Genomic DNA, 26945 nt, shown 5'->3' with positions numbered 1-26945 from the left:
GGACCATTTGTCCAGCAGGTCCCACTGGAAAGTTCTTGCGTGGAATCTGCCGAATGGGATTGCTTCGTAGGAAGCCACCATTTTACCCAGAACCCTTTCATTGATGTACTGAGACTTGGCTCGGTTATAGGAGGTTCCCGACTAGCTCGGATAACTCCCTGACTTTCTCCTCCGGGAGAAACACCTTTTTCTGGACTGTGTCCAGGATCATCCCTAGGAACAGAAGACGAGTCGTCGGAATCAGCTGCGATTTTGGAATATTGAGAATCCAATCGTGCTGCCGCAACACTACCTGAGATAGTGCTACACCGACCTCCAACTGTTCCCTGGATCTTACCCTTATCAGGGAATCGTCCAAGTAAGGGATAACTAAAATTTCCTTCCTTCGAAGGAGTATCATCATTTCGGCCATTACCTTGGTAAAGACCCGGGGTGCCGTGGACCATCCATACGGCAGCGTCTGAAACTGATAGTGACAGTTCTGTACCATAAACCTGAGGTACCCTTGGTGAGAAGGGTAAATTGGGACATGAAGGTAAGCATCCTTGATGTCCCGAGACATCATGTAGTCCCCTTCTTCCAGGTTCGCAATCACTGCTCTGAGTGACTCAATCTTGAATTTGAACCTCCGTATGTAAGTGTAAGTGTTCAAGATTTTAGATTTAGAATCGGTCTCACCGAGCCGTCCGGCTTCGGTACCACAACAGTGTGGAATAATACCCCGTTCCCTGTTGCAGGAGGGGTACCTTGATTATCACCTGCTGGGAATACAGCTTGTGAATGGCTTCCAAAACTGCCTCCCTGTCAGAAGGAGACATCGGTAAAGCAGACTTTAGGAAACGGCGAGGGGGAGACGTCTCGAATTCCAATTTGTACCCCTGAGATATCACCTGAAGGATCCAGGGGTCTACTTGCGAGTGAGCCCACTGCGCGCTGAAATTCATTGAGACGGGCCCCCACCGTGCCTGATTCTGCTTGTAAAGCCCCAGCGTCATACTGAGGGCTTGGCAGAGGCGGGAGAGGGCTTCTGTTCCTGGGAACTGGCTGATTTCTGCAGCCTTTTTCCTCTCCCTCTGTCACGGGCAGAAATGAGGAACCTTTTGTCCGCTTGCCCACGAAAAGACTGCGCCTGATAATACGGCGTCTTCTTATGTTGAGAGGCGACCTGGGGTACAAACGTGGATTTCCCAGCTGTTGCCGTGGCCACCAGGTCTGAAAGACCGACCCCAAATAACTCCTCCCCTTAATAAGGCAATACTTCCAAATGCCGTTTGGAATCCGCATCACCTGACCACTGTCGTGTCCATAACCCTCTACTGGCAGAAATGGACAACGCACTTAGACTTGATGCCAGTCGGCAAATATTCCGCTGTGCATCACGCATATATAGAAATGCATCTTTTAAATGCTCTATAGGCAATAATATACTGTCCCTATCTAGGGTATCAATATTTTCAGTCAGGGAATCCGACCACGCCAACCCAGCACTGCACATCCAGGCTGAGGCGATTGCTGGTCGCAGTATAACACCAGTATGTGTGTAAATACATTTTAGGATACCCTCCTGCTTTCTATCAGCAGGATCCTTAAGGGCGGCCATCTCAGGAGAGGGTAGAGCCCTTGTTCTTACAAGCGTGTGAGCGCTTTATCCACCCTAGGGGGTGTTTCCCAACGCACCCTAACCTCTGGCGGGAAAGGATATAATGCCAATAACATTTTAGAAATTATCAGTTGTTATCGGGGGAAACCCACGCATCATCACACACCTCATTTAATTTCTCAGATTCAGGAAAACTACAGGTAGTTTTTCCTCACCGAACATAATACCCCTTTTTGGTGGTACTCGTATTATCAGAAATGTGTAAAACATTTTTCATTGCCTCAATCATGTAACGTGTGGCCCTACAGGAAGTCACATTTGTCTCTTCACCGTCGACACTGGAGTCAGTATCCGTGTCGGCGTCTATATCTGCCATCTGAGGTAACGGGCGCTTTAGAGCCCCTGACGGCCTATGAGACGTCTGGACAGGCACAAGCTGAGTAGCCGGCTGTCTCATGTCAACCACTGTCTTTTATACAGAGCTGACACTGTCACGTAATTCCTTCCAACAGTTCATCCACTCAGATGTCGACCCCCTAGGGGGTGACATCACTATTACAGGCAATCTGCTCCGTCTCCACATCATTTTTCTCCTCATACATGTCGACACAAACGTACCGACACACAGCACACACACAGGGAATGCTCTGATAGAGGACAGGACCCCACTAGCCCTTTGGGGAGACAGAGGGAGAGTTTGCCAGCACACACCAGAGCGCTATATATATACAGGGATAACCTTATATAAGTGTTTTTCCCCTTATAGCTGCTGTATTTTTAATACTGCGCGTAATTAGTGCCCCCCTCTCTTTTTTAACCCTTTCTGTAGTGTAGTGACTGCAGGGGAGAGCCAGGGAGCTTCCCTCCAACGGAGCTGTGAGGGAAAATGGCGCCAGTGTGCTGAGGAGATAAGGCCGCCGAGAAGGGGGCGGAGCCTATCTCCCGTTTTTCTGTGTATTCTGGCAGGGGTTAAATTCATCCATATAGCCCAGGAGCTATATGTGATGCATTTTTTGCCATCCAAGGTGTTTTTATTGCGTCTCAGGGCGCCCCCCCCCCAGCGCCCTGCACCCTTAGTGACCGGAGTGTGAAGTGTGCTGAGAGCAATGGCGCACAGCTGCAGTGCTGTGCGCTACCTTGTTGAAGACAGGACGTCTTCTGCCGCCGATTTTCCGGACCTCTTCTGTCTTCTGGCTCTGTAAGGGGGCCGGCGGCGCAGCTCTGGGACCTATCCATGGCTGGGCCTGTGATCGGTCCCTCTGGAGCTAATGTCCAGTAGCCTAAGAAGCCCAATCCACTCTGCACGCAGGTGAGTTCGCTTCTTCTCCCCTTAGTCCCTCGATGCAGTGAGCCTGTTGCCAGCAGGTCTCACTGAACATAAAAAACCTAAAACTAAACTTTTCACTAAGCAGCTCAGGAGAGCCACCTAGTGTGCACCCTTCTCGTTCGGGCACAAAAATCTAACTAAGGCTTGGAGGAGGGTCATAGGGGGAGGAGCCAGTGCACACCAGGTAGTTCTAAAGCTTTACTTTTGTGCCCAGTCTCCTGCGGAGCCGCTATTCCCCATGGTCCTTACGGAGTCCCCAGCATCCACTAGGACGTCAGAGAAATTAGGTTATCACCCAGGTGAATCACCTCCACCTAATCAGTACCTGATGACCCATACCTGTAACATATCGTCCACATCTTACAGTATCAGTTGCATATGACACTGGACCTGGACAACTTAAGACAGGCCACACAGGACTTATTGTCCATACCACTAAAACACATAAGAAATACAAATGTGATTTGAAATTATCACTCTACCAACACCCACTGGTGTATTGCCAAATTTATATATAAACCAAGGGACTAAAAATTACCTATTAGGTGGCCATCCTCACACCTGGATGCAGCTAGGGATGTAGCCATTCAAAATGCTGTTAGGGGGTCCAAGGTTAATTCATATCCAAAGCTCGTCATCAAAACAGCCCATAATGCTATAATCTACTTACTTATAACCGGAGACATCATGTGTGCAGCTGCATAGCTTCCCTGACTATGGAATGAATTTAAATAGCATGCCGGCCGGAAGTGACGCGGTGCTAGGGGAAAAGAAACCATCTAGTCCGCCGGGCTATATACACCAACCACTCACAGCTATGACCCCCTCCACCAACAAGGGCCGAAGGCCAGCCCGAGTCGCGTTGTCCCCACACATCAAACATTGCCGGCAACGGCATCCGCAGGACGGAGACCGACAGCCGCGTCACCCTGCGTTCCACCAAGGCGGAAGTGACGTTGCGGTGCGGTCCAAGGCCGTGAGTACGAGACCGGAAGCCGCGTCGCCGTGCGTTCCATTTAGCCGGAACTTTGCATCCAAGTGCGTTCCACAGCTACGGGGGCGCTGTCATACTCGAGCCCCCCTTCACTAGCCAAAAGGCTACATTATCAATATATTATAAATCAAATTCCACGGCCATCAAGGGGAAAGATTCACCTCTTAAAATACATATCACACTTAGGCAATATAGACACATATAATCAATAAAGGTACCATATACATTTCAGATCGAAAACGGTCCTGATATCCATAAACAGTCTGACGTTTAACACTTATGCCTCCATCATCCAACTAGTTGTCAGTCTCTTTAGCCTTAGAACTGATTAGATTGGAGAGGAGCTAGTCAAATGAGATGCTGGAAGTGGCACTGTGGCAGTTACACGTGTGTGTGTGTGTGTGTGTGTGTGTGTGTGTGTGTGTGTGTGTGTGTGTGTGTGTGTGTGTGTGTGTGTGTGTATGTATGTATGTATGTATATTTAGGGAGTGAAGAAAACGGCGCCTACTAGTGTCTAATAAGATTATATAGAATATAAAGTATAGAGCTGGTGTGATTGAGAACAGGACGCTACTTATCTGGCATAAACAGACTTTTGCTTCAGTCATAGGACCAGTATAGGTACATGAAAAAAGAAGAACAAAATAACATAGCGCGTACTGTTTTTACGCAATTTTCAATCTACAAGTCAAATAAACCAATTATGTGTATAAAAAAAACTTTCTGGGTAAAGGCAAGTCCCACAATTTAAAATCCACAGCCAGGGATTTTTTTTTTATTTTTTTTTTTTAAGTTTTTCACAATATTTAATAAAACACATAAAACATAAAAGGTAGAAGTAATGCGAGCGTACAAGATAAAATAAATGACAAGCTTATCTGTCCATATCAGGAATGGGATACATCAAATTTTCCATAAACATCCAAGATAGATAGTAAAAATTCAAACGTACAAAAAATAAATATTAAAACAGCTTATCTGCCCATAAGGGAAGTTCAGGTGCATCAGTCCCAACGCGTTTCGTCCTTAATTAGACTTCATCATGGGGATAAGGTCAGTGAGCAAAGATGCTCCATTTATAACTAAGGAGATAGTGTGAGCCCAGCACATGGCCAGGTAATTGATGACATCACTTCCTGTTGGGTGATATCAATTTTTACTGGTGAGAAACATTCTATTTTTAAATAAAGGTATGATAGCTATATGTGGTATGTATATAAAGCACAACCAAGTGATGAGGCAGGGAAGAACTGTTAAACGAAGCTTAAAAGCTTCGTATGGCGCTGTGTAGCGCGGTGGAACGCACGCTGGAACGCACAGCTAGTTCCTGGCGTGGTCCGTCGCGCGTCACTTCCGGTCTTGCGGAAGATACTTCCGCCGGCCGGTGGAACGCACTGTGGAACGCATCGTCATCTCAATGACGATGCGCCCTGTGCTGCGGAGCTTAACAGCAAATACTAGCTGCTGCTCTTGAACTGGAGACAAAAAAAGGGGGCAGTGACGGAGGGATGGAGTGGGCAAAGTGATAAATATATAAGGGCACATAAATATAGAGCATATCAGGAGTAGTCCTAATTAAAAGAGAAATAGATCAAAATATAAAAAGATATATGTAAAAAATATATATATAAACAAATATGATGCACATAGTGGTGTAGTTCTTTTTCCATGTATAGGAGTATGTCCCATCTTAATAGGTTTTCATGGATTCCAACATAAAGTCCATAGTAGAAATGTAAGATGTGCAATTAAACTAAATTGCAGGTAATTACCTGCAATTTAGTTTAATTGCACATCTTACATTTCTGCATGTTATATTGCACTGGTTCTTAATTACTCCAGTCATCATATATTAAATTAATTTATTCTCTTAATGTTCCAGCCCATTGGCGAAAAACCAGCTTCGTCCAGCTTAAGTTTGTACGTTTTTTAAACTTTATGACCACTACGTGTGAACTACTATGGACTTTATGTTGGAATCCATGAAAACCTATTAAGATGGGACATACTCCTATACATGGAAAAAGAACTACACCACTATGTGCATCATTTTTGTTTATATATATTTTTTTTATATATATCTTTTTATATTTTGATCTATTTCTCTTTTAATTAGGACTACTCCTGATATGCTCTATATTTATGTGCCCTTATATATTTATCACTTTGCCCACTCCATCCTTCCGTCACTGCCCCCTTTTTTTGTCTCCAGTTCAAGAGCAGCAGCTAGTATTTGCTGTTAAGCTTCGCTGCACAGGGCGCATCGTCATTGAGATGACGATGCGTTCCACCGGCCGGCGGAAGTATCTTCCGCAAGACCGGAAGTGACGCGCGGCGGACCACGCCAGGAACTAGCTGTGCGTTCCAGCGTGCGTTCCACCGCGCTACACAGCGCCATACGAAGCTTTTAAGCTTCGTTTAACAGTTCTTCCCTGCCTCATCACTTGGTTGTGCTCTATATACATACCACATATAGCTATCATACCTTTATTTAAAAATAGAATGTTTCTCACCAGTAAAAATTGATATCACCCAACAGGAAGTGATGTCATCAATTACCTGGCCATGTGCTGGGCTCACACTATCTCCTTAGGTATAAATGGAGCATCTTTGCTCACTGACCTTATCCCCATGATGAAGTCTAATTAAGGACGAAACGCGTTGGGACTGATGCACCTGAACTTCCCTTATGGGCAGATAAGCTGTTTTAATATTTATTTTTTGTACGTTTGAATTTTTACTATCTTGGATGTTTATGGAAAATTTGATGTATCCCATTCCTGATATGGACAGATAAGCTTGTCATTTATTTTATCTTGTACGCTCGCATTACTTCTACCTTTTATGTTTTATGTGTTTTATTAAATATTGTGAAAAACTTTTTTAACAAAAAAAAAAAAAAAATCCCTGGCTGTGGATTTTAAATTGTGGGACTTGCCTTTACCCAGAAAGTTTTTTTATACACATAATTGGTTTATTTGACTTGTAGATTGAAAATTGCGTAAAAACAGTACGCGCTATGTTATTTTGTTCTTCTTTTTTCATGTACCTATACTGGTCCTATGACTGAAGCAAAAGTCTGTTTATGCCAGATAAGTAGCGTCCTGTTCTCAATCACACCAGCTCTATACTTTATATTCTATATAATCTTATTAGACACTAGTAGGCGCCCTTTTCTTCACTCCCTAAAAATCTCTTTTTATGTGTTTTCCAAGCACATATCTATTGCTTAAGGTTGCAGCCACTCTCACTTTAGAGGAAGTGTCACGTATCGCATACACTCGATTTTGTATTTATTACTGGTAGTACACTGTGACATCTGAGCGCCTCCGTGTCTATTTGTTCGTATGTGTATATATATATATATATATATATATATATATATATATATATATATATATATATATATATATATATATATACACACACATATACACACATACGTTATTTTTTTTTGTGTCTATATCCACCACAGTGCCAATGCAGAATAAATAAGGTGCTTCTAATGTTGAAAAGTCAACAAGCGTGGCACTTGTGCTTCTTAAATAATGTCAAGTATATCGTAAAATGCAACATTGTGATATACTTTTCAGATGCTTATTGTAATGTCAGTCAGTTCACTGAGTTATGGCATCTCACAGTCCAAAATACACGGTAAGCAGGAACAGCTATATTGCTTGCTTTACAGAGGATACATTAAGTATCATCCGCATACTGTAGCAAGGCAATATCAGTCCCCTTTGCGTTATAAAACAGTAATTTTCTAACATTCAAGTACTATAATACGCAGTTGACTTTCTACAAACGATCAAAAAGAAAGAGCTACTACATGGATTTGGATCTGCTGTGCTCGTTCTACATTCAATGCATATACTGTACTGTTGCAGCAGGTCACACTTGTGCCATGAATTTGCAGTCATGTTTACAACAGAACAGGCATTGTGTACATGGTCAGCAGGTACATCACTTAAAAATATATCCGACAGTCAGAAAAGAACAATTCTTTTTAATTTAAGTTACGCAGCATTTGTAATATGGAGATGGCTCAGTTATTCTGCTGTCTGGACATTTAATTAAGCAGGACTTGCTACAGCAGTGCAATAAAGGTATGGCACAACCCCTGTACTATAAAGAGATGGATGAAAGAAGCTAATCAGAATAACTGACATATACTGTATACTTGAGAACAATGATCCACAGAGTCTGATTCTGAGTCACGCACAGTGTCAATGGCGTATGGAGCTTGCCAATGTTTTCAGATTTATGCATGCGTCCTGATTATTAGTGCTCAGACACAGAACGGAAGTGGATGCACGGTCTGTGAATTATACTGGACCTGGGAGGTTACATGGGGATGGCTAAGCAGATGTGGACATAACGCATAGCCGCTTACACTGGAGGCTATACTCACACAGAGAAACTGCAACTGCCATGTGGCTGGTACAAGCTTCCATGGTGCAACCAATGCACCAACATAGATTTGCAGCACTGCAGTATGCTAAAAGTGGGTGTCTCAGAACAGACAAGATGGGCTGCTATATTAGCATAAAGATGCAGCCATTACTGCGTGCGACTCACAATCTGCCCCCTAGAACTCAAAATAAAATATTTAACTATATGAAGCCTATAAATAAATCTGGAAATATACAAAAGCAGTGTTTTTGACACAAACGCCTGCAATTCTTCAACGTAACACAACTACAGTACTAACACACTATTACTTTTTTTTTTTTTTTTTTTACAGAAAAAGGCACTTTGACCTCTGCTTTTAAGGTTACCTATGATTCAGTAATAATCTTGAAGAAATAAAAAAAAGGGGTCATGAATGTAAACCACTGTTCCTTGCATACTTACAGTGATCGCGCTGAGCCCCCCAAAAAGTGGGTCCCAGGGACCCCTCACTTTTAAAAATTGGGGTCCAACCGGTCCTTTTCTGGGTCCCATTGGGTTAAAGGTTCTTATTGATCTTAATCTTATTTGGACACCACAAAATAGAGTTGCAAGGGGGAAGGGGTGTGTGGGGGTTTGGGGTGACAATGCTGCTGGGTTGTGTAGCATGCAGGACACCCTGCACCAGAGCTGTAACTAGACATTTTGGTGTCCTCTGGCAGAAAGTGAAATGCTGCCCCACCTCCAAGACCCCAGACTACAGGCAGTGCGCGCCACAAAAATTTAGGGGCGTGGCTTCATGGGGAAGGGACGCGGCCACACAATAGTGCCGCTTATACACATTGCACCAGGTAGAACCTCTTATACACACTGCGCCAGTTAGAGCACATTATACACATTGCTCCAGATAGAACACATCATACACAATGCGACAGGTAGAGCACATTACACACATTGCACCAGATAGAGCACATTATACACAATGCGATAGGTAGAGCACATTACACACAATGCGCCAGATAGAGCACGTTACACACAATGCACCAGATAGAGCACGTTATACACAATGCGCCAGATAGAGCACGTTATACACAATGCGCCAAGTAGAGCACGTTATACACAATGCGCCAGGTAGAGCACGTTATACACATTGCACCAGGTAGAGCACGTTATACACAATGCGCCAGGTACAGCACGTTATACACATTGCGCCAGGTACAGCACGTTATACACATTGCACCAGGTAGAGCACGTTATACACAATGCGCCAAGTAGAGCACGTTATACACATTGCAGCAGGTAGAGCACGTTAGACACATTGCAGCAGGTAGAGCACGTTATACACATTGCAGCAGGTAGAGCACGTTAGACACAGTGCGCCAGGTAGAGCACGTTACACACAATGCGCCAGGTACAGCACGTTATACACATTGCGCCAGGTAGAGCACGTTATACAGATTGCACCAGGTAGAGGATCACTTACACACTGCAGACACCACCTCAGACCCCCACTACTGGATGTGTAGGCTAGAGATGGTGTAATATCACCAGGGAGAGAGAGAGGGGACAGGATACACCCTGCTGTTGCTAGTGGCTACTATTACATGTCTCCCTGCAGCTCAGCCTCTTGGGCTCCATGAGCTGAACTTTCAGAGCAGCCTCACCCCTGGCTTGTGCCTAGCCCTGTCCTATGCTGGGAGCTGGCTGCACACAGTAATAACTGTATGGACACTGCAGCCCTCCCCCACCACCTCCGAGCTCCGCTCACAGCACAGCCTAATAAATCAAGCAGAGGGCGGCTGCCGCTGATCTCCATAAATCCCGGGTGGTAAGGGAATGTGTACAGTGAGAGCTACGTGATGGATTACATAGAGAGGATCAAGGACGGACTTTGCTAGGGGATGTGAACACTAGCAATGACGTGCGGTAGTGCACTGTAGCCGCCCTTTCCCTCCTTCACTGCCAGATCCTCCTGTGCGGTGTGCTCCTGGACATACTCCCCAACCCCATCCCCGCTGCTGCTGCGCTTACTGAGGCATGCAGGACATCAGAGGTGCGTGGCCCCCCTCCCCCATGTGATTCGTATCTAAAACAGCGCATCAGCCGATCAGAACTGCAGCAGCGCCAGCACTGAACATGCTGGTAGCTGCTGGGTTATGAATACACAGACGGTCACTCACTGTCGCGGCCAGCCAGAGCGCCCGGGAAGCAGGGAAGAGTCAAATACACTTTTTCTGAAGGGGTGTGTCCCTGGGGACGCGCTCCACTCAGATTGGCTAGAGGTGTAATGATTGATGTCTCCCTTGACCAATAGGCTCCTTCTCCACATATTTAGTTCTCTCTGCAGCCGGACAAGGTAGAAATCAATCATTACACCTCCAGCCAATCCCAGTGGAGCGCGTCCCCGGGGACCCACCCATTTAGAAAAAGTGAGTCCCTGGACCTTAATATTGGGTAAAATACGCGCTATGCCGCGTTTTTGCGATCACTGTACTTAAAAAGTTTAACTTACTTGCTTTGACAATGTAGCAACAAGTCAATAATGAATGTCTGCCATGCCTTCTCCTTGCTAAGTGCTTCCAGTGCAGTTGGTATTAAAGCAAAACACAAGGTCATTGCCTCAAGCGCTTCACAACAAACTTGCTCATCTTCTGGGTCTGGTTCATTACCGGCATTGGTCTGTGAAATAGTGATCAAACATACAAAATCTTAAGCAAAGATCAGTTTATTGTCTTCGTACAAATACAGCCATCCTGGAAAATCTGAACATTAGTGTATGTAAACTATAAATATACTTAGCCATAAGAAATTTGTGCTATCAGTAATGTTGAAGGAAATTTAGTCTTGACCATAGTAAATGATTTTGCCTTCGCTTTGTAACTTTTTCTAAAAAATGATTGGCTGGGTATAACTTCACTATGATAAGCACACAAAACACAATTCAGAGTTTTTATAATAGCACACTTATATGATGGGTACAGTGCTCCTCTAAAAAAGTACCAAATAATAATACTTCATCAATAGCCTTGATTAGATGGCTGAACTATTAGCACTACTCTAAACAGTCTCCTGGTTGATTTATAATTCTGACCCGTAGGTACAAGGGACTGTTCCTCTGAGAATGGTGGTACATCTGGCTTGCTTTTTGAGTAGCAAAGACCAAATAAATGAGCATAATAAAGCTGTCAAGCTCTGCTTGAGCCCCCTAAAGAGAAGAATTACCAAGTGATGAGTCTTCTGTGTTCTTGAAGCATACACTCACAGGCAGGGAACACCATCATCAGCATGGACAGTAGCTCTAGCCTTTAGGTTTAGGCACTAAGGGGTCCGGGGTAGCCATAGCTGCCAAGGCTTAGGGAAGGAGACAGGGTAGAAATACTTACCCCCTCCGATGTCTATCTTCACAGTCGGAATGCTGCTGTCGGTCAAGTGTCCGCTGGCATCATGACCACAGGGATTTAGATTTTGTATGTATTCCATAGAGCAGCGGGAAAATTAGCAAGCTTGTAGGTTTCCAGTGCAGAAACTGCTAAGAGGAAGGACGTCTCTCATATCAAAAAGGAAAGGCCGGCCCCTCTACCCACAGTCACACACAATGTGTCCCCCAGCACGGATGATAGGAGGAAGAGAGGCTCAAAGGGCCCTTGCAAGGATTACATGATCGGATGAAAGATTCCTCTAGACGAGCTGGACTATAAAGGAACATTCCTTGTAATTTGTTCTTTTATCAGTTGAATGTGCTTGACTTTTTAAAGATGCTTTTTAGGCAGAAAAAAATTGTATACTGTATGTCTTTCATGAATTCTCTTTGCAAGCTCTTACCTTCTCATAAATTTTGCTTATTTCCTCATTGGCTGAAAACACCAGTTGAACAGACCCACATCCAGAGGCCCAGATTACTTTTTGTATTGCTCGAATGACACAAATATCAGGGATGTATTTAGAAGCCTACAATAAAATCATGAAATAGATTTGAACACACAGAAACACATTTATCAATCTTGTGCAAATATTTCCATTGATGAATCATTTTCTGCGTAAATAGTTACCTCATCGGATATTTGCTGTGCTAGTCGTATTGCTACATTTCTCAACATACATTCTGAAGTTGGATTAGGGATGTTCTGTAGGGCATTTTGTAGCACCACTGCTTGATCGTGGGTAGCCTGGAATTACATAAAAGTGAGTCAACTAAATTTGCTCTATTTTAAGATTTTGATTGCCTGTAAATATACTTTTCACTACAGCTCTAAAGAAAATGTAGCATTTAAATTTCCTTAAAAACTGAATTGGAATTTGCATAAACTTTAATTCTAACTATAGTTGTAGTATTCCAACTGCATCATTGACTAATTAAACTACCAATGCAAACAAGGTCTATTAAGATTGGCCAAATAGCATTCTTATAAAAAAAAAAAAAATTAGTCTCCAATATTAACTATAACAAACAAAAGGCTAAATTCAATTTGCTGCAAGTAAACTGCGAATTGACCATGAATCGCTGTAAATTTGCTAAAAAAAAAAAAAAAAAAAAAAAAAAAGGTCTATTCAATTGTCCACAGAAAAATTTCAATTTACCAATTTACCTGAGCAGGTAATAAACTTGGGGAAAATCACTATTTTAAAGTTTAATTTTCTGGATTTGCTTCTAAGCCCCTGGCACACACCCCTGAATGACTAATTAGGCACTTAGAAGTTTATAATGATTTTTAATTTGGCCAATAAAGACTTAGCACTTTTTTCCCTGAAAATGCCAAGTATGGAAGAGGTATATTGGAATGCTTAAGGATTTAGACTTACAGGTAGGAGTAATCTGTCTGTTACCACAATTTTTTTTTAAAGTCCCTTAAAATGACCCTAATATATACTTATACCCATTTTTATGTACACTGAATTTAATATGAGCACTTTTTTGGCTGGAAAAAAAAAAAAAAAGGATTTAAATTACCTACCGGTAAATCCTTTTCTCGTAGCCGGTAGAGGATACCGGGGTCCACATTAGTACCATGGGGTATAGACTGGTCCACTAGGAGCCACTGGCACTTTAAGAGTTTGAGAGTGTGGGCTGGCTCCTCCCTCTATGTCCCTCCTACCAGACTCAGTCTAGAAACTGTGGCAGGGGAGACGGACAACTTCGAGAGAAGGATTTTCCACAGATAGTGGCGAGATTCACACCAGCTCACACACAAGGCAAACCAAGCTAACTAGCTTGAAACATGAGCAACGGCTGAGCAATATTACTTGCCAAGTAACAAAACAGTACTTAACCAAGAACTAAGCAGTACTGAACAAAGTAACCACTGCAGGATCACGAAGCGCTGTGCGGGTGCCCAGCATCCTCTACAGACTAGGAGAAAATAATTTACCGGTAGGTAATTAAAATCCTATTTTCTCTTACGTCCTAGAGGATGCTGGGGTCCACATTAGTACCATGGGGATGTACCAAAGCTCCCAGAACGGGAAGGAGAGCGTGGAGGCTCCTGCATAACTGACAGACCAAACTTAAGGACCTCAGAGGCCAAAGTATCGAACTTGTAGAACTTTGCGAACGTGTTCAACCCTGACCAAGTAGCCGCTCGGCAAAGCTGTAAAGCTGAAACACCCCGGGCAACCGCTCAGGAAGAACCCACCTTACGAGTGGAGTGGGCTCTAACAGATGTAGGATATGGCAATCCTGCCGTAGAAAACGCATGCTGGATAGTGAACCTGATACAGCGAGAGATCGTCTGCTTAGAAGCAGGACACCCAAGTTTTTTGGGATCATACAGGACAAACAGAGTCCGATTTTCTGTGACGAGCAGTCCTCTTCACATAGATTTTCAGAGCCCTTACAACATCCAAGGACTTTGATGAAATTGAGGAGTCAGTAACAACTGGCACCACAATAGGTTGGTTGATATGAAATGCCAAAAACAGTGAAGAGAAAAAGAGAGACTCTTTTGTGGGCGCACTCTTTACTTTTAAACAATAATGTAGATATTACATGAATTAAATACGGAAAAAATCTAAGTATAAGATATAACTTTTATTAGCATCATGGAATAAAAGAATGTGTAATCGTCTAATGAGGTAACAATCCAATGTATACTGAAATTGGGATAACAAAAAATGATGTTGATCCTCAGTAACACAAACTGATAATATGTAAATAAATGTTCAATTAGTAACAAGTCAATACTAAAATTAGCATAATCGGTCCCGATTGCATAAATCTAGTAAGAATGCCATGAAAATAAATCAAATATAACGCCTCCAAAATATATTTGGTCTGCCTAAACTGGTTGGCCCTATAACCATGCAAAATCAAATTATGATATTCATTTTCCCGCTATTTGAGCAGGGGATAGAGCAGATGAGAAAAAGATAGCAGTGTGAATCTGCTGTCAGCGTTAGACTCAGAGCGTAACGGACCAATATGAGCTCTACAACACCGGGTATTCCTCAATGGTCACCCACTAGAGTACTGACTCAGCCCGACACTGATTAGCTTCCAAGATCGGACGGTTTTGAGTGTTTACAGTGTGGTATGATAAGTAGAGGATTGCGGATGATGGCAAGGGCTCTGGAATCACTGATGAGAGTTCACTAAATGTATAGTAGAAAGAAAAAGATGGATCTGCTGCCAATGTTAAGACAGGGATAAACCCTGAATCAATGGTGAGAGTCCACGAAACAGATATAAAGGATGAAAGCAGATAATAGTGCCTATCAGCTATACATGCCTTGCCAAAGATTACATACTAATGAATACATATCAATTTATGAATGATGTCAAAACTAGGATTCTTTGTATGCACACACAATAACAAATGATAGAAAGTTATGAATTCTGCACATGAATGCAAGAAACATAGTATCAGGATTTGAAATGTAACAGCAATGTTGCCAGTGCTCCCTGTTTGAACCCAAAAGGAAAAAAATGAATGAAAAAATAATAATAAAATTATACTTTGTAAATGTTGCTGATTCCAGGTCACAAAGGACACACTGATCTATTGGTCTATGAATACAAGGAACATAGTATCAGGATTTGAAATGTAACAGCAATGTTGCCAATGCTCCCTGTGGTTCCAGGTCACAAAGGACCCACTGATCTATTGATATAAATATCGTATCTCCTATCAAAAAATGAGTAACATCAAATGATCAAATTATATCAATTAACTGAATGAAAAATAAATAAATTACACAGCCAGCGGTTAAATTAACAAGTAACAAGATAGAAATACACTGCCGAGGTTAAGTCGGTAAATGGTGCGATATTACCCGCAAGGTAGTCGAAGGGAAAAAGGTCCCAGATGTGGATGATGGTCCTGATATGAACTGGGGTGTGGAGTTTTCATAGAATGTAGTCACCTTCCAGGACATGAGGCACGTATGCCGGGCAGGCTGTGTAATTTATTTATTTTTCATTCAGTTAATTGATATAATTTGATCATTTGATGTTACTCATTTTTTGATAGGAGATACGATATATATATCAATAGATCAGTGGGTCCTTTGTGACCTGGAACCACAGGGAGCATTGGCAACATTGCTGTTACATTTCAAATCCTGATACTATGTTCCTTGTATTCATAGACCAATAGATCAGTGTGTCCTTTGTAACCTGGAATCAGCAACATTTACAAAGTATAATTTATTATTTTTTTCATTCATTTTTTTCCTTTTGGGTTCAAACAGGGAGCACTGGCAACATTGCTGTTACATTTCAAATCCTGATACTATGTTTCTTGCATTCATGTGCAGAATTCATCACTTTCTATCATTTGTTATTGTGTGTGCATACTAAGAATCCTAGTTTTGACATCATTCATAAATTGATATGTATTCATTAGTATGTAATCTTTGGCAAGGAATGTATAGCTGATAGGCACTATTATCTGCTTTCATCCTTTATATCTGTTTCGTGGACTCTCACCATTGATTCAGGGTTTATCCCTGTCTTAACATTGGCAGCAGATCCATCTTTTTCTTTCTACTATACATTTAGTGAACTCTCATCAGTGATTCCAGAGCCCTTGCCATCATCCGCAATCCTCTACTATCATACCACACTGTAAACGCTCAAAACCGTCCGATCTTGGAAGCTAATCAGTGTCGGGCTGGGTCAGTACTCTAGTGGGTGACCATTGAGGAATACCCGGTGTTGTAGAGCTCATATTGGTCCGTTACGCTCTGAGTCTAACGCTGACAGCAGATTCACACTGCTATCTTTTTCTCATCTGCTCTATCCCCTGCTCAAATAGCGGGAAAATTAATATCATAATTTGATTTTGCATGGTTATAGGGCCAACCAGTTTAGGCAGCCCAAATATATTTTGGAGGCGTTATATTTGATTTATTTTCATGGCATTCTTACTAGATTTATGCAATCGGGACCGATTACCGTATATACTCGAGTATAAGCCGACTTTTTCAGCACTTTTTTTTGTGCTGAAAAAGCCACCTCGGCTTATACTCGAGTCAGTGCAGGCAGAGGCAGAGCAGTGTGAAGGAGGGACATGGAGCGCACAGCGCGCGGCGCTCCTGTGTCCCTCCTGCATCTCCGGCGGCAGCAGCGGCGGTTCTATTACAGGAAATACCCGTTCGTGACCTCTGATCACGAACCGGCACTTCCTATAATAGACCCGCCGCGGCCGCCGAAGATGCAGGAGGGACACAGGAGAGCCGCGCACGCTGTGTGCTTCGTGTCCCTCCAGAAGACAGCGCGGGATCGACGGAGGGGTAAGTAACAACACTGTGGGGCATACCTGGCACTTGGGGAGGGAACGTATCTGGCAGCACTGTGGGGGCATATCTGGCAGCACTGTGGGGGCATATCTGGCAGCACTGTGGGGGCATATCTGGCAGCACTGTGGGGGCATATCTGGCAGCACTGTGGGGGCATATCTGGCAGCACTGTGGGGGCATATCTGGCAGCACTGTGGGGGCATAACTGGCAGCACTGTGGGGGCATATCTGGCAGCACTGTGGGGGCATATCTGGCAGCACTGTGGGGGCATATCTGGCAGCACTGTGGGGGCATATCTGGCAGCACTGTGGGGGCATAACTGGCAGCACTGTGGGGGCATAACTGGCAGCACTGTGGGGGCATATCTGGCAGCACTGTGGGGGCATAACTGGCAGCACTGTGGGGGCATAACTGGCAGCACTGTGGGGGCATATCTGGCAGCACTGTGGGGGCATATCTGGCAGCACTGTGGGGGCATATCTGGCAGCACTGTCGGGGCATATCTGGCAGCACTGTGGGGGCATAACTGGCAGCACTGTGGGGGCATAACTGGCAGCACTGTGGGGGCATAACTGGCAGCACTGTGGGGGCATATCTGGCAGCACTGTGGGGGCATAACTGGCAGCACTGTGGGGGCATAACTGGCAGCACTGTGGGGGCATATCTGGCAGCACTGTGGGGGCATATCTGGCACTATGAGGGCATATCTGGCACTGAGGGCTGTGTACGGCTAGAGCTGCATTTCCCACCCTAGGCTTATACTCGAGTCAATAAGTTTTCCCAGGTTTTTGTGGTAGAATTAGGTGCCTCGGCTTATATTCGGGTCGACTTATACTCGAGTATATACGGTATGCTAATTTTAGCACTGACTTGTTACTAATTGAACATTTATTTACATATTATCAGTTTGTGTTACTGAGGATCAACATCATTTTTTGTTATCCCAATTTCAGTATACATTGGATTGTTACCTCATTAGACGATTACACATTCTTTTATTCCATGATGGTAATAAAAGTTATATCTTATACTTAGATTTTTTCCGTATTTAATTCATGTAATATCTACATATGCGCCCACAAAAGAGTCTCTTTTTTCTCTTCACTGTTTTTGTTAACATCCCCATTGACTCTGGGTGCACCGCCAAATCATAATTGAAAACTTAGCGTTTTCTCTATAACTATTAATTTTGGCTGATTTGATCTATTTCACGATACTCTATCCACCGGTGCGGTATTTATCCAAATACAAATGATATGAAATGCCGACAAAACCTTCGGAAGGAACTGCTGACGTGTCCGGAGCTCAGCTCTATCTTCATGGAAGATCATTATGTAAGCCACTGTCGTTACATTGTCTGACTGCACTTGAATGGCCCGATCTCGCAGAAGATGGGCCGCTTGGATAAGACCATTGTAAACGGCTCTTACTTCCAGAATGTTTATTGGTCCAGTCCTAAATCCCGAACCTGTGGCCCTCCAGAATGTGAGGTTAATTGTAGCCACCAGAGGAGTGAAATCCCGGCCTTTGGCGACAGACGTATTCTCTGGTGCATGTGTAGATGAGATCCCGACTACTTGTCCAGGAGATCCAGTTGGAAGGGCCAAGCATGAAACCTCCTTTAATGCAGAGCCTCGTAAGAGACCACCATCTTCCCCAGAAGGCGAATGAACTGATGAACCAACACCCGGGCTGGCTTCAGGACATCCCGGACCATTGTTTGTATCACCAACGCTTTCTCCTCCGGAAGAAACACCCTCTCCACTTCCGTGTCGAGGATCATTCCCAGAAAGGACAACCTCCTGGTCGGCTCCAAATGTGATTTTGGAAGATTCAGGATGCAACAGTGTTCCCTGAGTAGATGGGTCGTGAGAACAATGGACTGCAACAGCTTCTCCTTGGACGATGCCTTTATCAGCAGATCGTCCAGATACGGAATTATATTCACTCCCTGTCTGTGGAGGAGAACCATCATCTCCACCATCACCCTTGGTGCTGTGCAGAGGCCGAATGGCAGGTCCTGGAACTGAAAATGACTGCGAATCGGAGAAAAGCTTGATGCGGCTGCCAAATCGGAATATGGAGGTACGCTTCCTTGATATCCAGCGATACCAGGAATTCCCCTTCCTCCAGACCTGATATCACTGCCCTCAGAGACTGCATTTTGAACTTGAACTCCCTCAGAAAGGGGTTTAGTGACTAAGTTCAAAATGGGCCTGACCGAACCATACGGTTTCGGTACCACGAAAATGTTCGAATAGTAACCTTTGTTATGCAAATGGGGTGGAACTGGTACAATGACCTGCGACTCCACCAACTTCTGGATGGCTTCCTGTAGGATAGCCCTGTCCGCCAGCAAAGCTGGCAAGCCTGATTTGAAGAATCGGTGAGGAGGGAGATCTTGAAACTCCAGCCTGTACCCCTGGGAAATAATATCTTGCACCCAGGGCTCCAGGCAGGACGACACCCAGACGTGGCTGAAATGCCTGAGTCTCGCCCTCACCGGCCCTAATTCCAGGTCGCGTGGTTCACAGTCATGCTGAGGACTTAGGCGTACCTGAAGCAGGCTTCTGTTCCCTGGAACCTTGGCCGACCTCCCCTAAAGAATGTGTTAGACGGCTTGGCCTTTCTTGCTTTAGTAGCCCGAAAGGACTGTGATGCAGGAGAAGTGAAAGGTTTCTTCATAGCCGGTGAAGCTGAGGGAAGAAAAGGTGACTTACCCGCGGTAGCTGTGGAAATCCACGTATCCAGCGCTTCCCCAAAGAGAGCCTGACCTGTGAAGGGTAGGGTCTCCACACCTCTCCTGGATTCCGCATCAGCAGACCACTGGCGCAGCCTAAGTCCTCTGCGAGCTGAGACAGACATGGAAGATATCCCCGCAGCCATCGAACCCAGGTCCTTCATGGATTCCACCATAAATCCTACGAAATTTTGCGATCAGCCGGTTCTTTTAACGCAGTAGATCCTGGGACAGGTAAAACCACCTTTTTTGGGAGTCTGGATACAGACGCGTCAAGTATGGGTGGATTTTCCCATTTTTTCCTATCTTCCTCAGGGAAGGGAAAAGCAACCAGAACCCTTCTAGGGATCTGACATTTTTTCTCCGGGTTTTCCCAGGCGTTCTCAAAAATAAGATTTTAAACTTACCGGTAAATCTTTTTCTCCTAGTCCGTAGAGGATGCTGGGGACTCTGTAAGGACCATAGGATATAGACGGGCTCCGCAGGAGACATGGGCACCTAAAAGAACTTTCTAGTATGGTGTGCACTGGCTCCTCCCTCTATCCCCCTCCTCCAGACCTCAGTTAGAGAACTGTGCCCTGAGGAGATGGACAATACGAGGAAAGGATTTTGTTAATCTAAGGGCAAGATTCATACCAGCCCACACCAATCATACCATATAACCAGGAATACACACAACCAGTTAACAGTATGAACAAAACAACAGTATCGGTCCAAGACCGATTCTAACTGTAACATAAACCTTATGTAAGCAATAACTATATACAAGTCTTGCAGATTTTCCGCACTGGGACGGGCGCCCAGCATCCTCTACGGACTAGGAGAAAAAGATTTACCGGTAGGTTTAAAATCTTATTTTCTCTTACGTCCTAGAGGATGCTGGGGACTCCGTAAGGACCATGGGGTTTATACTAAAGCTCCCAATCGGGCGGGAGAGTGCGGATGACTCTGCAGCACCGACTGAGCAAACGCTAGGTCCTCATCAGCCAGGGTATCAAACTTGTAGAATTTAGCAAAAGTGCTTGACCCCGACCAAGTTGCTGCTCGGCAAAGCTGTAATGCCGACACGCTCCGGGCAGCCGCCCAAGAAGAGCCCACCTTCCTAGTGGAATGGGCCTTTACTGAATGCGGTAACGGCAATCCAGCCGTAACATAAGCCTGCTGAATCGTGTTACAGATCCAGCGAGCAATAGTCTGCTTCGAAGCAGGCGCGCCAATCTTGTTGGCAGCATACAGGACAAACAATGCATCTGTTTTCCTAATTCTAGCCGTCCTGGCTACATAAATTTTTAAGGCCCTGACTACATCCAGGGACATGGAATCCTCCAAGTCACTCGTAGCCACAGGCACCACTATAGGTTGGTTCATATGAAACGAAGACACCACCTTAGGTAAAAATTGAGGACGAGTCCTCAATTCCGCTCTATCCACATGAAAAATCAAGTAAGGGCTCTTGTAAGACAAGGCCGCCAATTCTGACACACGCCTCGCAGATGCCAAGGCTAACAACATGACCACCTTCCAGGTGAGAAATTTCAACTCCACTGTTTTAAGGGGTTCAAACCAGTGTGATTTAAGGAACTGCAACACCACGTTCAGGTCCCATGGTGCCACTGGGGGCACAAAAGGAGGCTGGATGTGCAGTACTCTTTTTACAAACGTCTAGACTTCTGGGAGAGAAGCCAATTCCTTCTGAAAGAATATTGACAAGGCCGAAATCTGTACTTTAACAGAGCATAACTTTAGGCCCATATCCACTCCTGTCTGTAGGAAGTGGAGAAAACGACCCAGATGGAAATCTTCCGTAGGAGCATTCTTGGTTTCACACCAAGAGACATATTACCGCCAGATACGGTGATAATGTTTTGACGTCACCTCCTTCCTAGCCTTTATTAGAGTAGGTATGACCTCCTCCGGAATACCCTTCTCCGCTAGGATCCGGCGTTCAACCGCCATGCCGTCAAACGTAACCGCGGTAAGTCTTGGAACATGCAGGGCCCCTGCTGTAACAGGTCTTCCCTTAGAGGAAGAGGCCAGCGATCTTCCGTGAGCATCTCCTGAAGATCTGAGTACTAGGCCCTTCGAGGCCAGTCTGGAACAATGAGTATTGTCTGTACTCTTTTTCATCTTATGATCCTCAACACCTTTGAGATGAGAGGAAGAGGAGGAAACACATAGACCGACTGGAACACCCATGGTGTTACCAGAGCGTCTACTGCTATTACCTGAGGGTCCCGGGACCTGGCACAATACCTCCGAAGCTTCTTGTTGAGGCGTGACGCCATCATGTCTATTTGAGGAATTCCCCAGAGACCCGTTATCTCTGCAAAGACTTCTTGATGAAGTCCCCACTCTCCTGGATGGAGATCGTGTCTGCTGAGGAAGTCTGCTTCCCAGTTGGAATGAAGACAGCTGACAGAGCGCTTACGTGATTTTCCGCCCAGCGAAGAATCCTGGTGGCTTCTGCCATCGCGACTCTGCTTCTTGTCCCGCCTTGGCGGTTCACATGAGCTACTGCTGTGACATTGTCTGATTGAATCAGAACCGGTAGGTTGCGAAGAAGATTCTCCGCTTGTCGCAGGCCATTGTATATGGCCCTTAGCTCCAACACGTTGATGTGTAGACAGGACTCCTGGTCTGACCACAGTCCCTGAAAACTTCTTCCTTGGGTGACTGCTTTCCATCCTCGGAGGCTCGCGTCCGTGGTTACCAGGATCCAGTCCTGAATGCCGAACCTGCGACCCTCTAGAAGGTGAGCACTCTGCAGCCACCATAGAAGAGACACCCTGGCCCTGGGGGAGTGTGTTATTTTTTGATGTAATTGTAGATGGGACCCGGACCATTTGTCCAGAAGATCCCATTGAAACGTCCTTGCATGGAACCTGCTGAAGGGAATGGCCTCGTAAGTTGCCACCATTTTCCCCAGAACCCGAGTGCATTGATGAGCTGACACTCTTTTTGGCTTTAGTAGTTCTTGGACCATGTTCTGGAGTTCCTGGACTTTTTCCAACGGGAGGAAAACTTTCTTTTGTTCCGTGTCCAGTATCATGCCTAGGAACGCTAGTCGAGTTGTCGGAACCAACTGTGACTTTGGTAGATTGAGAATCCACCCATGTTGCTGAAGCACTCTCTGAGAGAGTGACACGTTCTCCAGTAATTGCTCTCTTGATCTCGCTTTTATCAGGAGATCGTCCAAGTATGGGATAATTGTGACTCCTTGCTTGCGCAGGATCACCATCATTTCCGCCATTAACTTGGTGAAAATCCTCGGGCCGTGGACAGCCCAAACGGCAACGTCTGAAACTGATAACGACAATCCTGTACCGCGAATCTCAGGAACTCCTGATGAGAGGGATATATGGGGACATGAAGGTAAGCATCCTTTATGTCCAGTGACACCATAAAATCCCCCCCCCCTTCCAGGCAGGCTATCACCGCTCGGAGAGATTCCATCTTGAATTTGAATCTTTTCAGGTACAGGTTCAGGGATTTCAGGTTTAAAAATGGGCCTGACCGAACCATCCGGCTTCGGAACCACAAATAGGGTTGCATAATACCCTTTTCCCTGTTGGCTCAGGGGAACCCTGATAATCACTCGCTGTTGACATCGCGTTTGAATTGCAGCTAGCACTACTTCCCGCTCTGGGGTAGAATCTGGTAAGGCCGACTTGAAAAACCGGCGAGGGGGCACCTCTTCGAATTCCAGCTTGTAGCCCTGGGAGACTATTTCTATCACCCAAGGGTCCACGTCTGACTGAACCCAGACTTGGCTGAATAGTCGAAGGCGTGCCCCCACCTGTGCGGACTCCCGCAGGGGAGCCCCAGCGTCTTGCGGTAGACTTAGCGGAAGCCGGGGAGGACTTCTGCTCTTGGGAACCAGCCGCAGCAGGTGTCCTCTTGCCTCCACCCTTACCTCTGGCGAGGAAAGAGGAGCCCCGACCTCTTCTGGATCTATGCGACCGAAAGGACTGCATCTGATATTGTGGGGGTTTCTTTTGCTGTTGGGGAACAAAAGGTAAAAAGGTCGACTTACCCGCGGTAGCTGTAGAAACCAGGTCCGCGAGGCCGTCCCCAAACAATACATCACCTTTGTAAGATAAAACCTCCATATGCCTTTTTGAGTCTGCATCCCCCGTCCATTGGCGGATCCATAAGGCTCTTCTTGCCGAAATAGCCATAGCATTGGCTCTTGAACCCAGTAATCCAATGTCTCTTTGAGCATCCCTCATATATAAGACTGCGTCCTTAATATGAGCTAATGTTAACAAAATTGTATCCCTATTTAGGGTATCAAGGTCCGTTGACAGTGTATCTGTCCAAGCTGCTACTGCACTACATACCCTTGCCGACACAATTGCTGATCTAAGCAAAGTACCAGTTTGAGTGTAGATAGACTTTAATGTAGTCTCTTGCCTGCGGTCCGCAGGATCCTTGAGGGCCGCTGTGTCAGGGGACGGTAGCGCCACCTTCTTGGAAAGGCGTGTTAAGGCTTTGTCCACTGTGGGAGAGGATTCCCAACGTACCCTGTCCTGTGTAGGGAAAGGGTACGCCATAAGAACCCATTTGGGAATCTGCAGCTTCTTATCTGGAGTTTCCCATGCTTTTTCACATAACTCATTAAATTTCATGTGAAGGAGGAAAGTTTATAACCTGTTTCTTTCCCTTAAACATGTGTATCCTCGTGTCCGGCACCGAGGGCTCATCAGTGATATGTAAGACATCTTTTATTGCAATAATCATGCACTGAATACTTTTTGTCACCCTGGGGTGCAATTTTGCTTAATCATAGTCGACACTGGAATCCAAGACCGTGTCGGTATCTGTGTCCCTTATTTGTGAGAAGGACGTTTCTGAGACCCCGACGGGTCCTGTGAGTCGGTACAATCCGTAGATTGATTACCTGCCGACGCGCTGAACTCTGCTTGGTCCAGCCTTTTATGCAGTGAAGCTACACTAGCATTTAACATATGCCACATATCCATCCAATCCTGAGTCGGCACCGCCGATTGAGACACACCACTCATCTGTTCCACCTTCTCTTTGGATAAGCCTAACGTTTCAGACATGCCAACACACGTACCGACACCCACACACACAGGGATATAGCTATGAGGGGACAATTCCCTAAAGCAGGCCCTTTGGAGAGAGAGAGAGAGAGAGAGAGAGAGAGTGAGTATGCCAGCACACACCAGCTCCAACTGACCCAGGGGAAAAAAAAACATATAGTGCATATATATATTAAGCCTCGACCCGTTACTTAAAGATGTGATCACACAACATCCTAGGATTATATATAAAAAATCATGTTCCCTGAAGGATCGTCTAGCCCCTAGTAATATGAGAAAAGCCAACAAATATGAGGGAGGTAATAGATTGGAAGGCTTCTTTCCTTGTAATAAATGTAAAATGTGCCAGTTTGTAAATAGAAATAAGCAATTCTCGAATTCATGTAATGATAAATCTTGGAAAATTAAAGGTAAACTAAGTTGTGTGAGCACTCATGTAATCTATATGTTGGAGTGTAAATGTGGGAAACGCTACATTGGAAAGACCAAGCGCATGTTAAAATTACGTATATTAGAACACACCCGCAATATACTGCACAAAATAGATAATCATAGTGTTCCACGCCATTTCTCAGAGTGTACCAGTTCCAGTTTAAATGGTTTCTCCTTTAAGGCAATAGAGAAGGTCTGCCTGGATGAGAGAGGTGGACATTTGTTGAAAAAACTGAGCCAGAGAGAAACATACTGGATTTATACATTAAATACGTTTGTACCATTTGGTCTTAATGAGGGCTGCGATATAGGTACCCTTCTTACACTGTTAATGTGAAAGTCAGGACCCTTCTGATGATCCAAACGTGGCAGCGGCTAAATCCCGGCGAGTGGATCTATGGGGGGGTTCATGGCTGACACATTTTTTGTTACAGCCTAATAATAAGAAATAATTCCTCCTTTTCAGCTAGAAATCTAAGATTCGAGATACGAGTTGATTTATTTTTTAAAAGAATCCCTTCTAAAAATTCATGCTAGTAGGTTTATTTGGAAACAGACAAATAAACAGTAGTAGCGTGATTTACCAAAATATAGTTTACAATATGATCAGATATATAAGCCTGTAACCATTGTGATATCTTTGGTAATATTTTTAAATTATGGTTCATGTGTATTTGCTAGTAATGTGTTTTTAAAATATATGTAGTATTAAAATGAATTGTTAGTGGTAGCGACTACTCTAAACTTTGTGAAGTGAGAAGTGTCAATCCCATTTTCTGCTTTATAATGAACAGCTGGGATTAATTGTGATTGCTAGCAGACAGCTAGACTACGGGATAACTGCCTTTAGTAATTAAACTACTCTGGAGATTTGTAATTTAATAAAATTTAAATCAAAGGATATGTAATAAATGGGATAGACAATTTTTGCTGAAAAGCCTGTATGGATAATCTGCCGTTTTGATCCAATCGTGAAATGTGAGTGCATTACTATGAAGTACAATTAATTAGTAACAGCTGTTATGAATCGGAATGGGTATATAAGATCGTGCCTATGCACATAAACCACATCCCCATACGAAGACTGTGATAGGTCGAAACGCGTTGGGCGTGGCTATCTGCTGAGGACGTTGTGACGTCACCCGCCGGGTCCGGAGCCGACGAGACAGTTCCAGCTCGGTTGAGCACAATTCTGTTGGTCGTGTGGACTTCACGGAGTTTGGAAGTTTTTACTGCAATGTATGTGGATATTACTTTTTCTATATAAAGTGAATGATTTTACGTTTACCAGTGCGCTCTCCTTATTTGTTTCTAGCATATATATATATATATATATATATATATATATTTCCCCCACTCCCTGCGCCAAATATGTGCCCCCCCTCTTTTTTTCAGCCCTCTGATGCTCAGCAGGGGAAAGTCCGGGGAGCCAGCGTTCTCTGCAGCCTCTGTGGAGAAAATGGCGCTGGTTAGTGCTGAGGGTTCAAGCTCCGCCCCCTCACGCGGCGGGCTTCTGTCCCGCTCGTAAATTAAAAAAAATGGCGGGATCTGTAGTTTACTGCCTCCGCAGCCTAACTACACGCTTTAATGCCCAAAACGAGGTTTATTGCTGCCCAGGGCGCCCCCCCCTGCGCCCATCAGTGCCCAGTGTGTGTGTAAGTGT

At 44.6% G+C, this 26945-nt stretch overlaps 1 protein-coding gene and 1 pseudogene across 6 annotated transcripts in view; one reads left to right on the top strand and one right to left on the bottom strand.

Moving 5' to 3' along the window:
- The window catches only part of USP9X (ubiquitin specific peptidase 9 X-linked), a 500932-nt gene that overhangs the window by 167028 nt on the left and 306959 nt on the right, over nucleotides 1-26945 (bottom strand). For all 6 annotated transcript variants that reach the window (XM_063955597.1, XM_063955592.1, XM_063955595.1 and 3 more), the window contains exons 24-26: nucleotides 12360-12476; nucleotides 12133-12258; nucleotides 10823-10989 (exon numbers count right to left, since the gene is read on the bottom strand). In XM_063955597.1, coding sequence (XP_063811667.1) covers nucleotides 10823-10989; nucleotides 12133-12258; nucleotides 12360-12476 — 410 coding nt within the window. The remainder of the gene's footprint in view (nucleotides 1-10822; nucleotides 10990-12132; nucleotides 12259-12359; nucleotides 12477-26945) is intronic.
- LOC135051838 (5S ribosomal RNA) lies at nucleotides 16350-16468 on the top strand (annotated as a pseudogene).

The sequence above is a fragment of the Pseudophryne corroboree genome, chromosome 2 (genome assembly GCF_028390025.1).
Source record: "Pseudophryne corroboree isolate aPseCor3 chromosome 2, aPseCor3.hap2, whole genome shotgun sequence".
NCBI classification, from domain to species: domain Eukaryota; kingdom Metazoa; phylum Chordata; class Amphibia; order Anura; family Myobatrachidae; genus Pseudophryne; species Pseudophryne corroboree.
The sequence above is the reverse complement of the archived record's forward strand: the minus strand, read 5'-3'. Positions and strand labels throughout refer to the sequence as shown.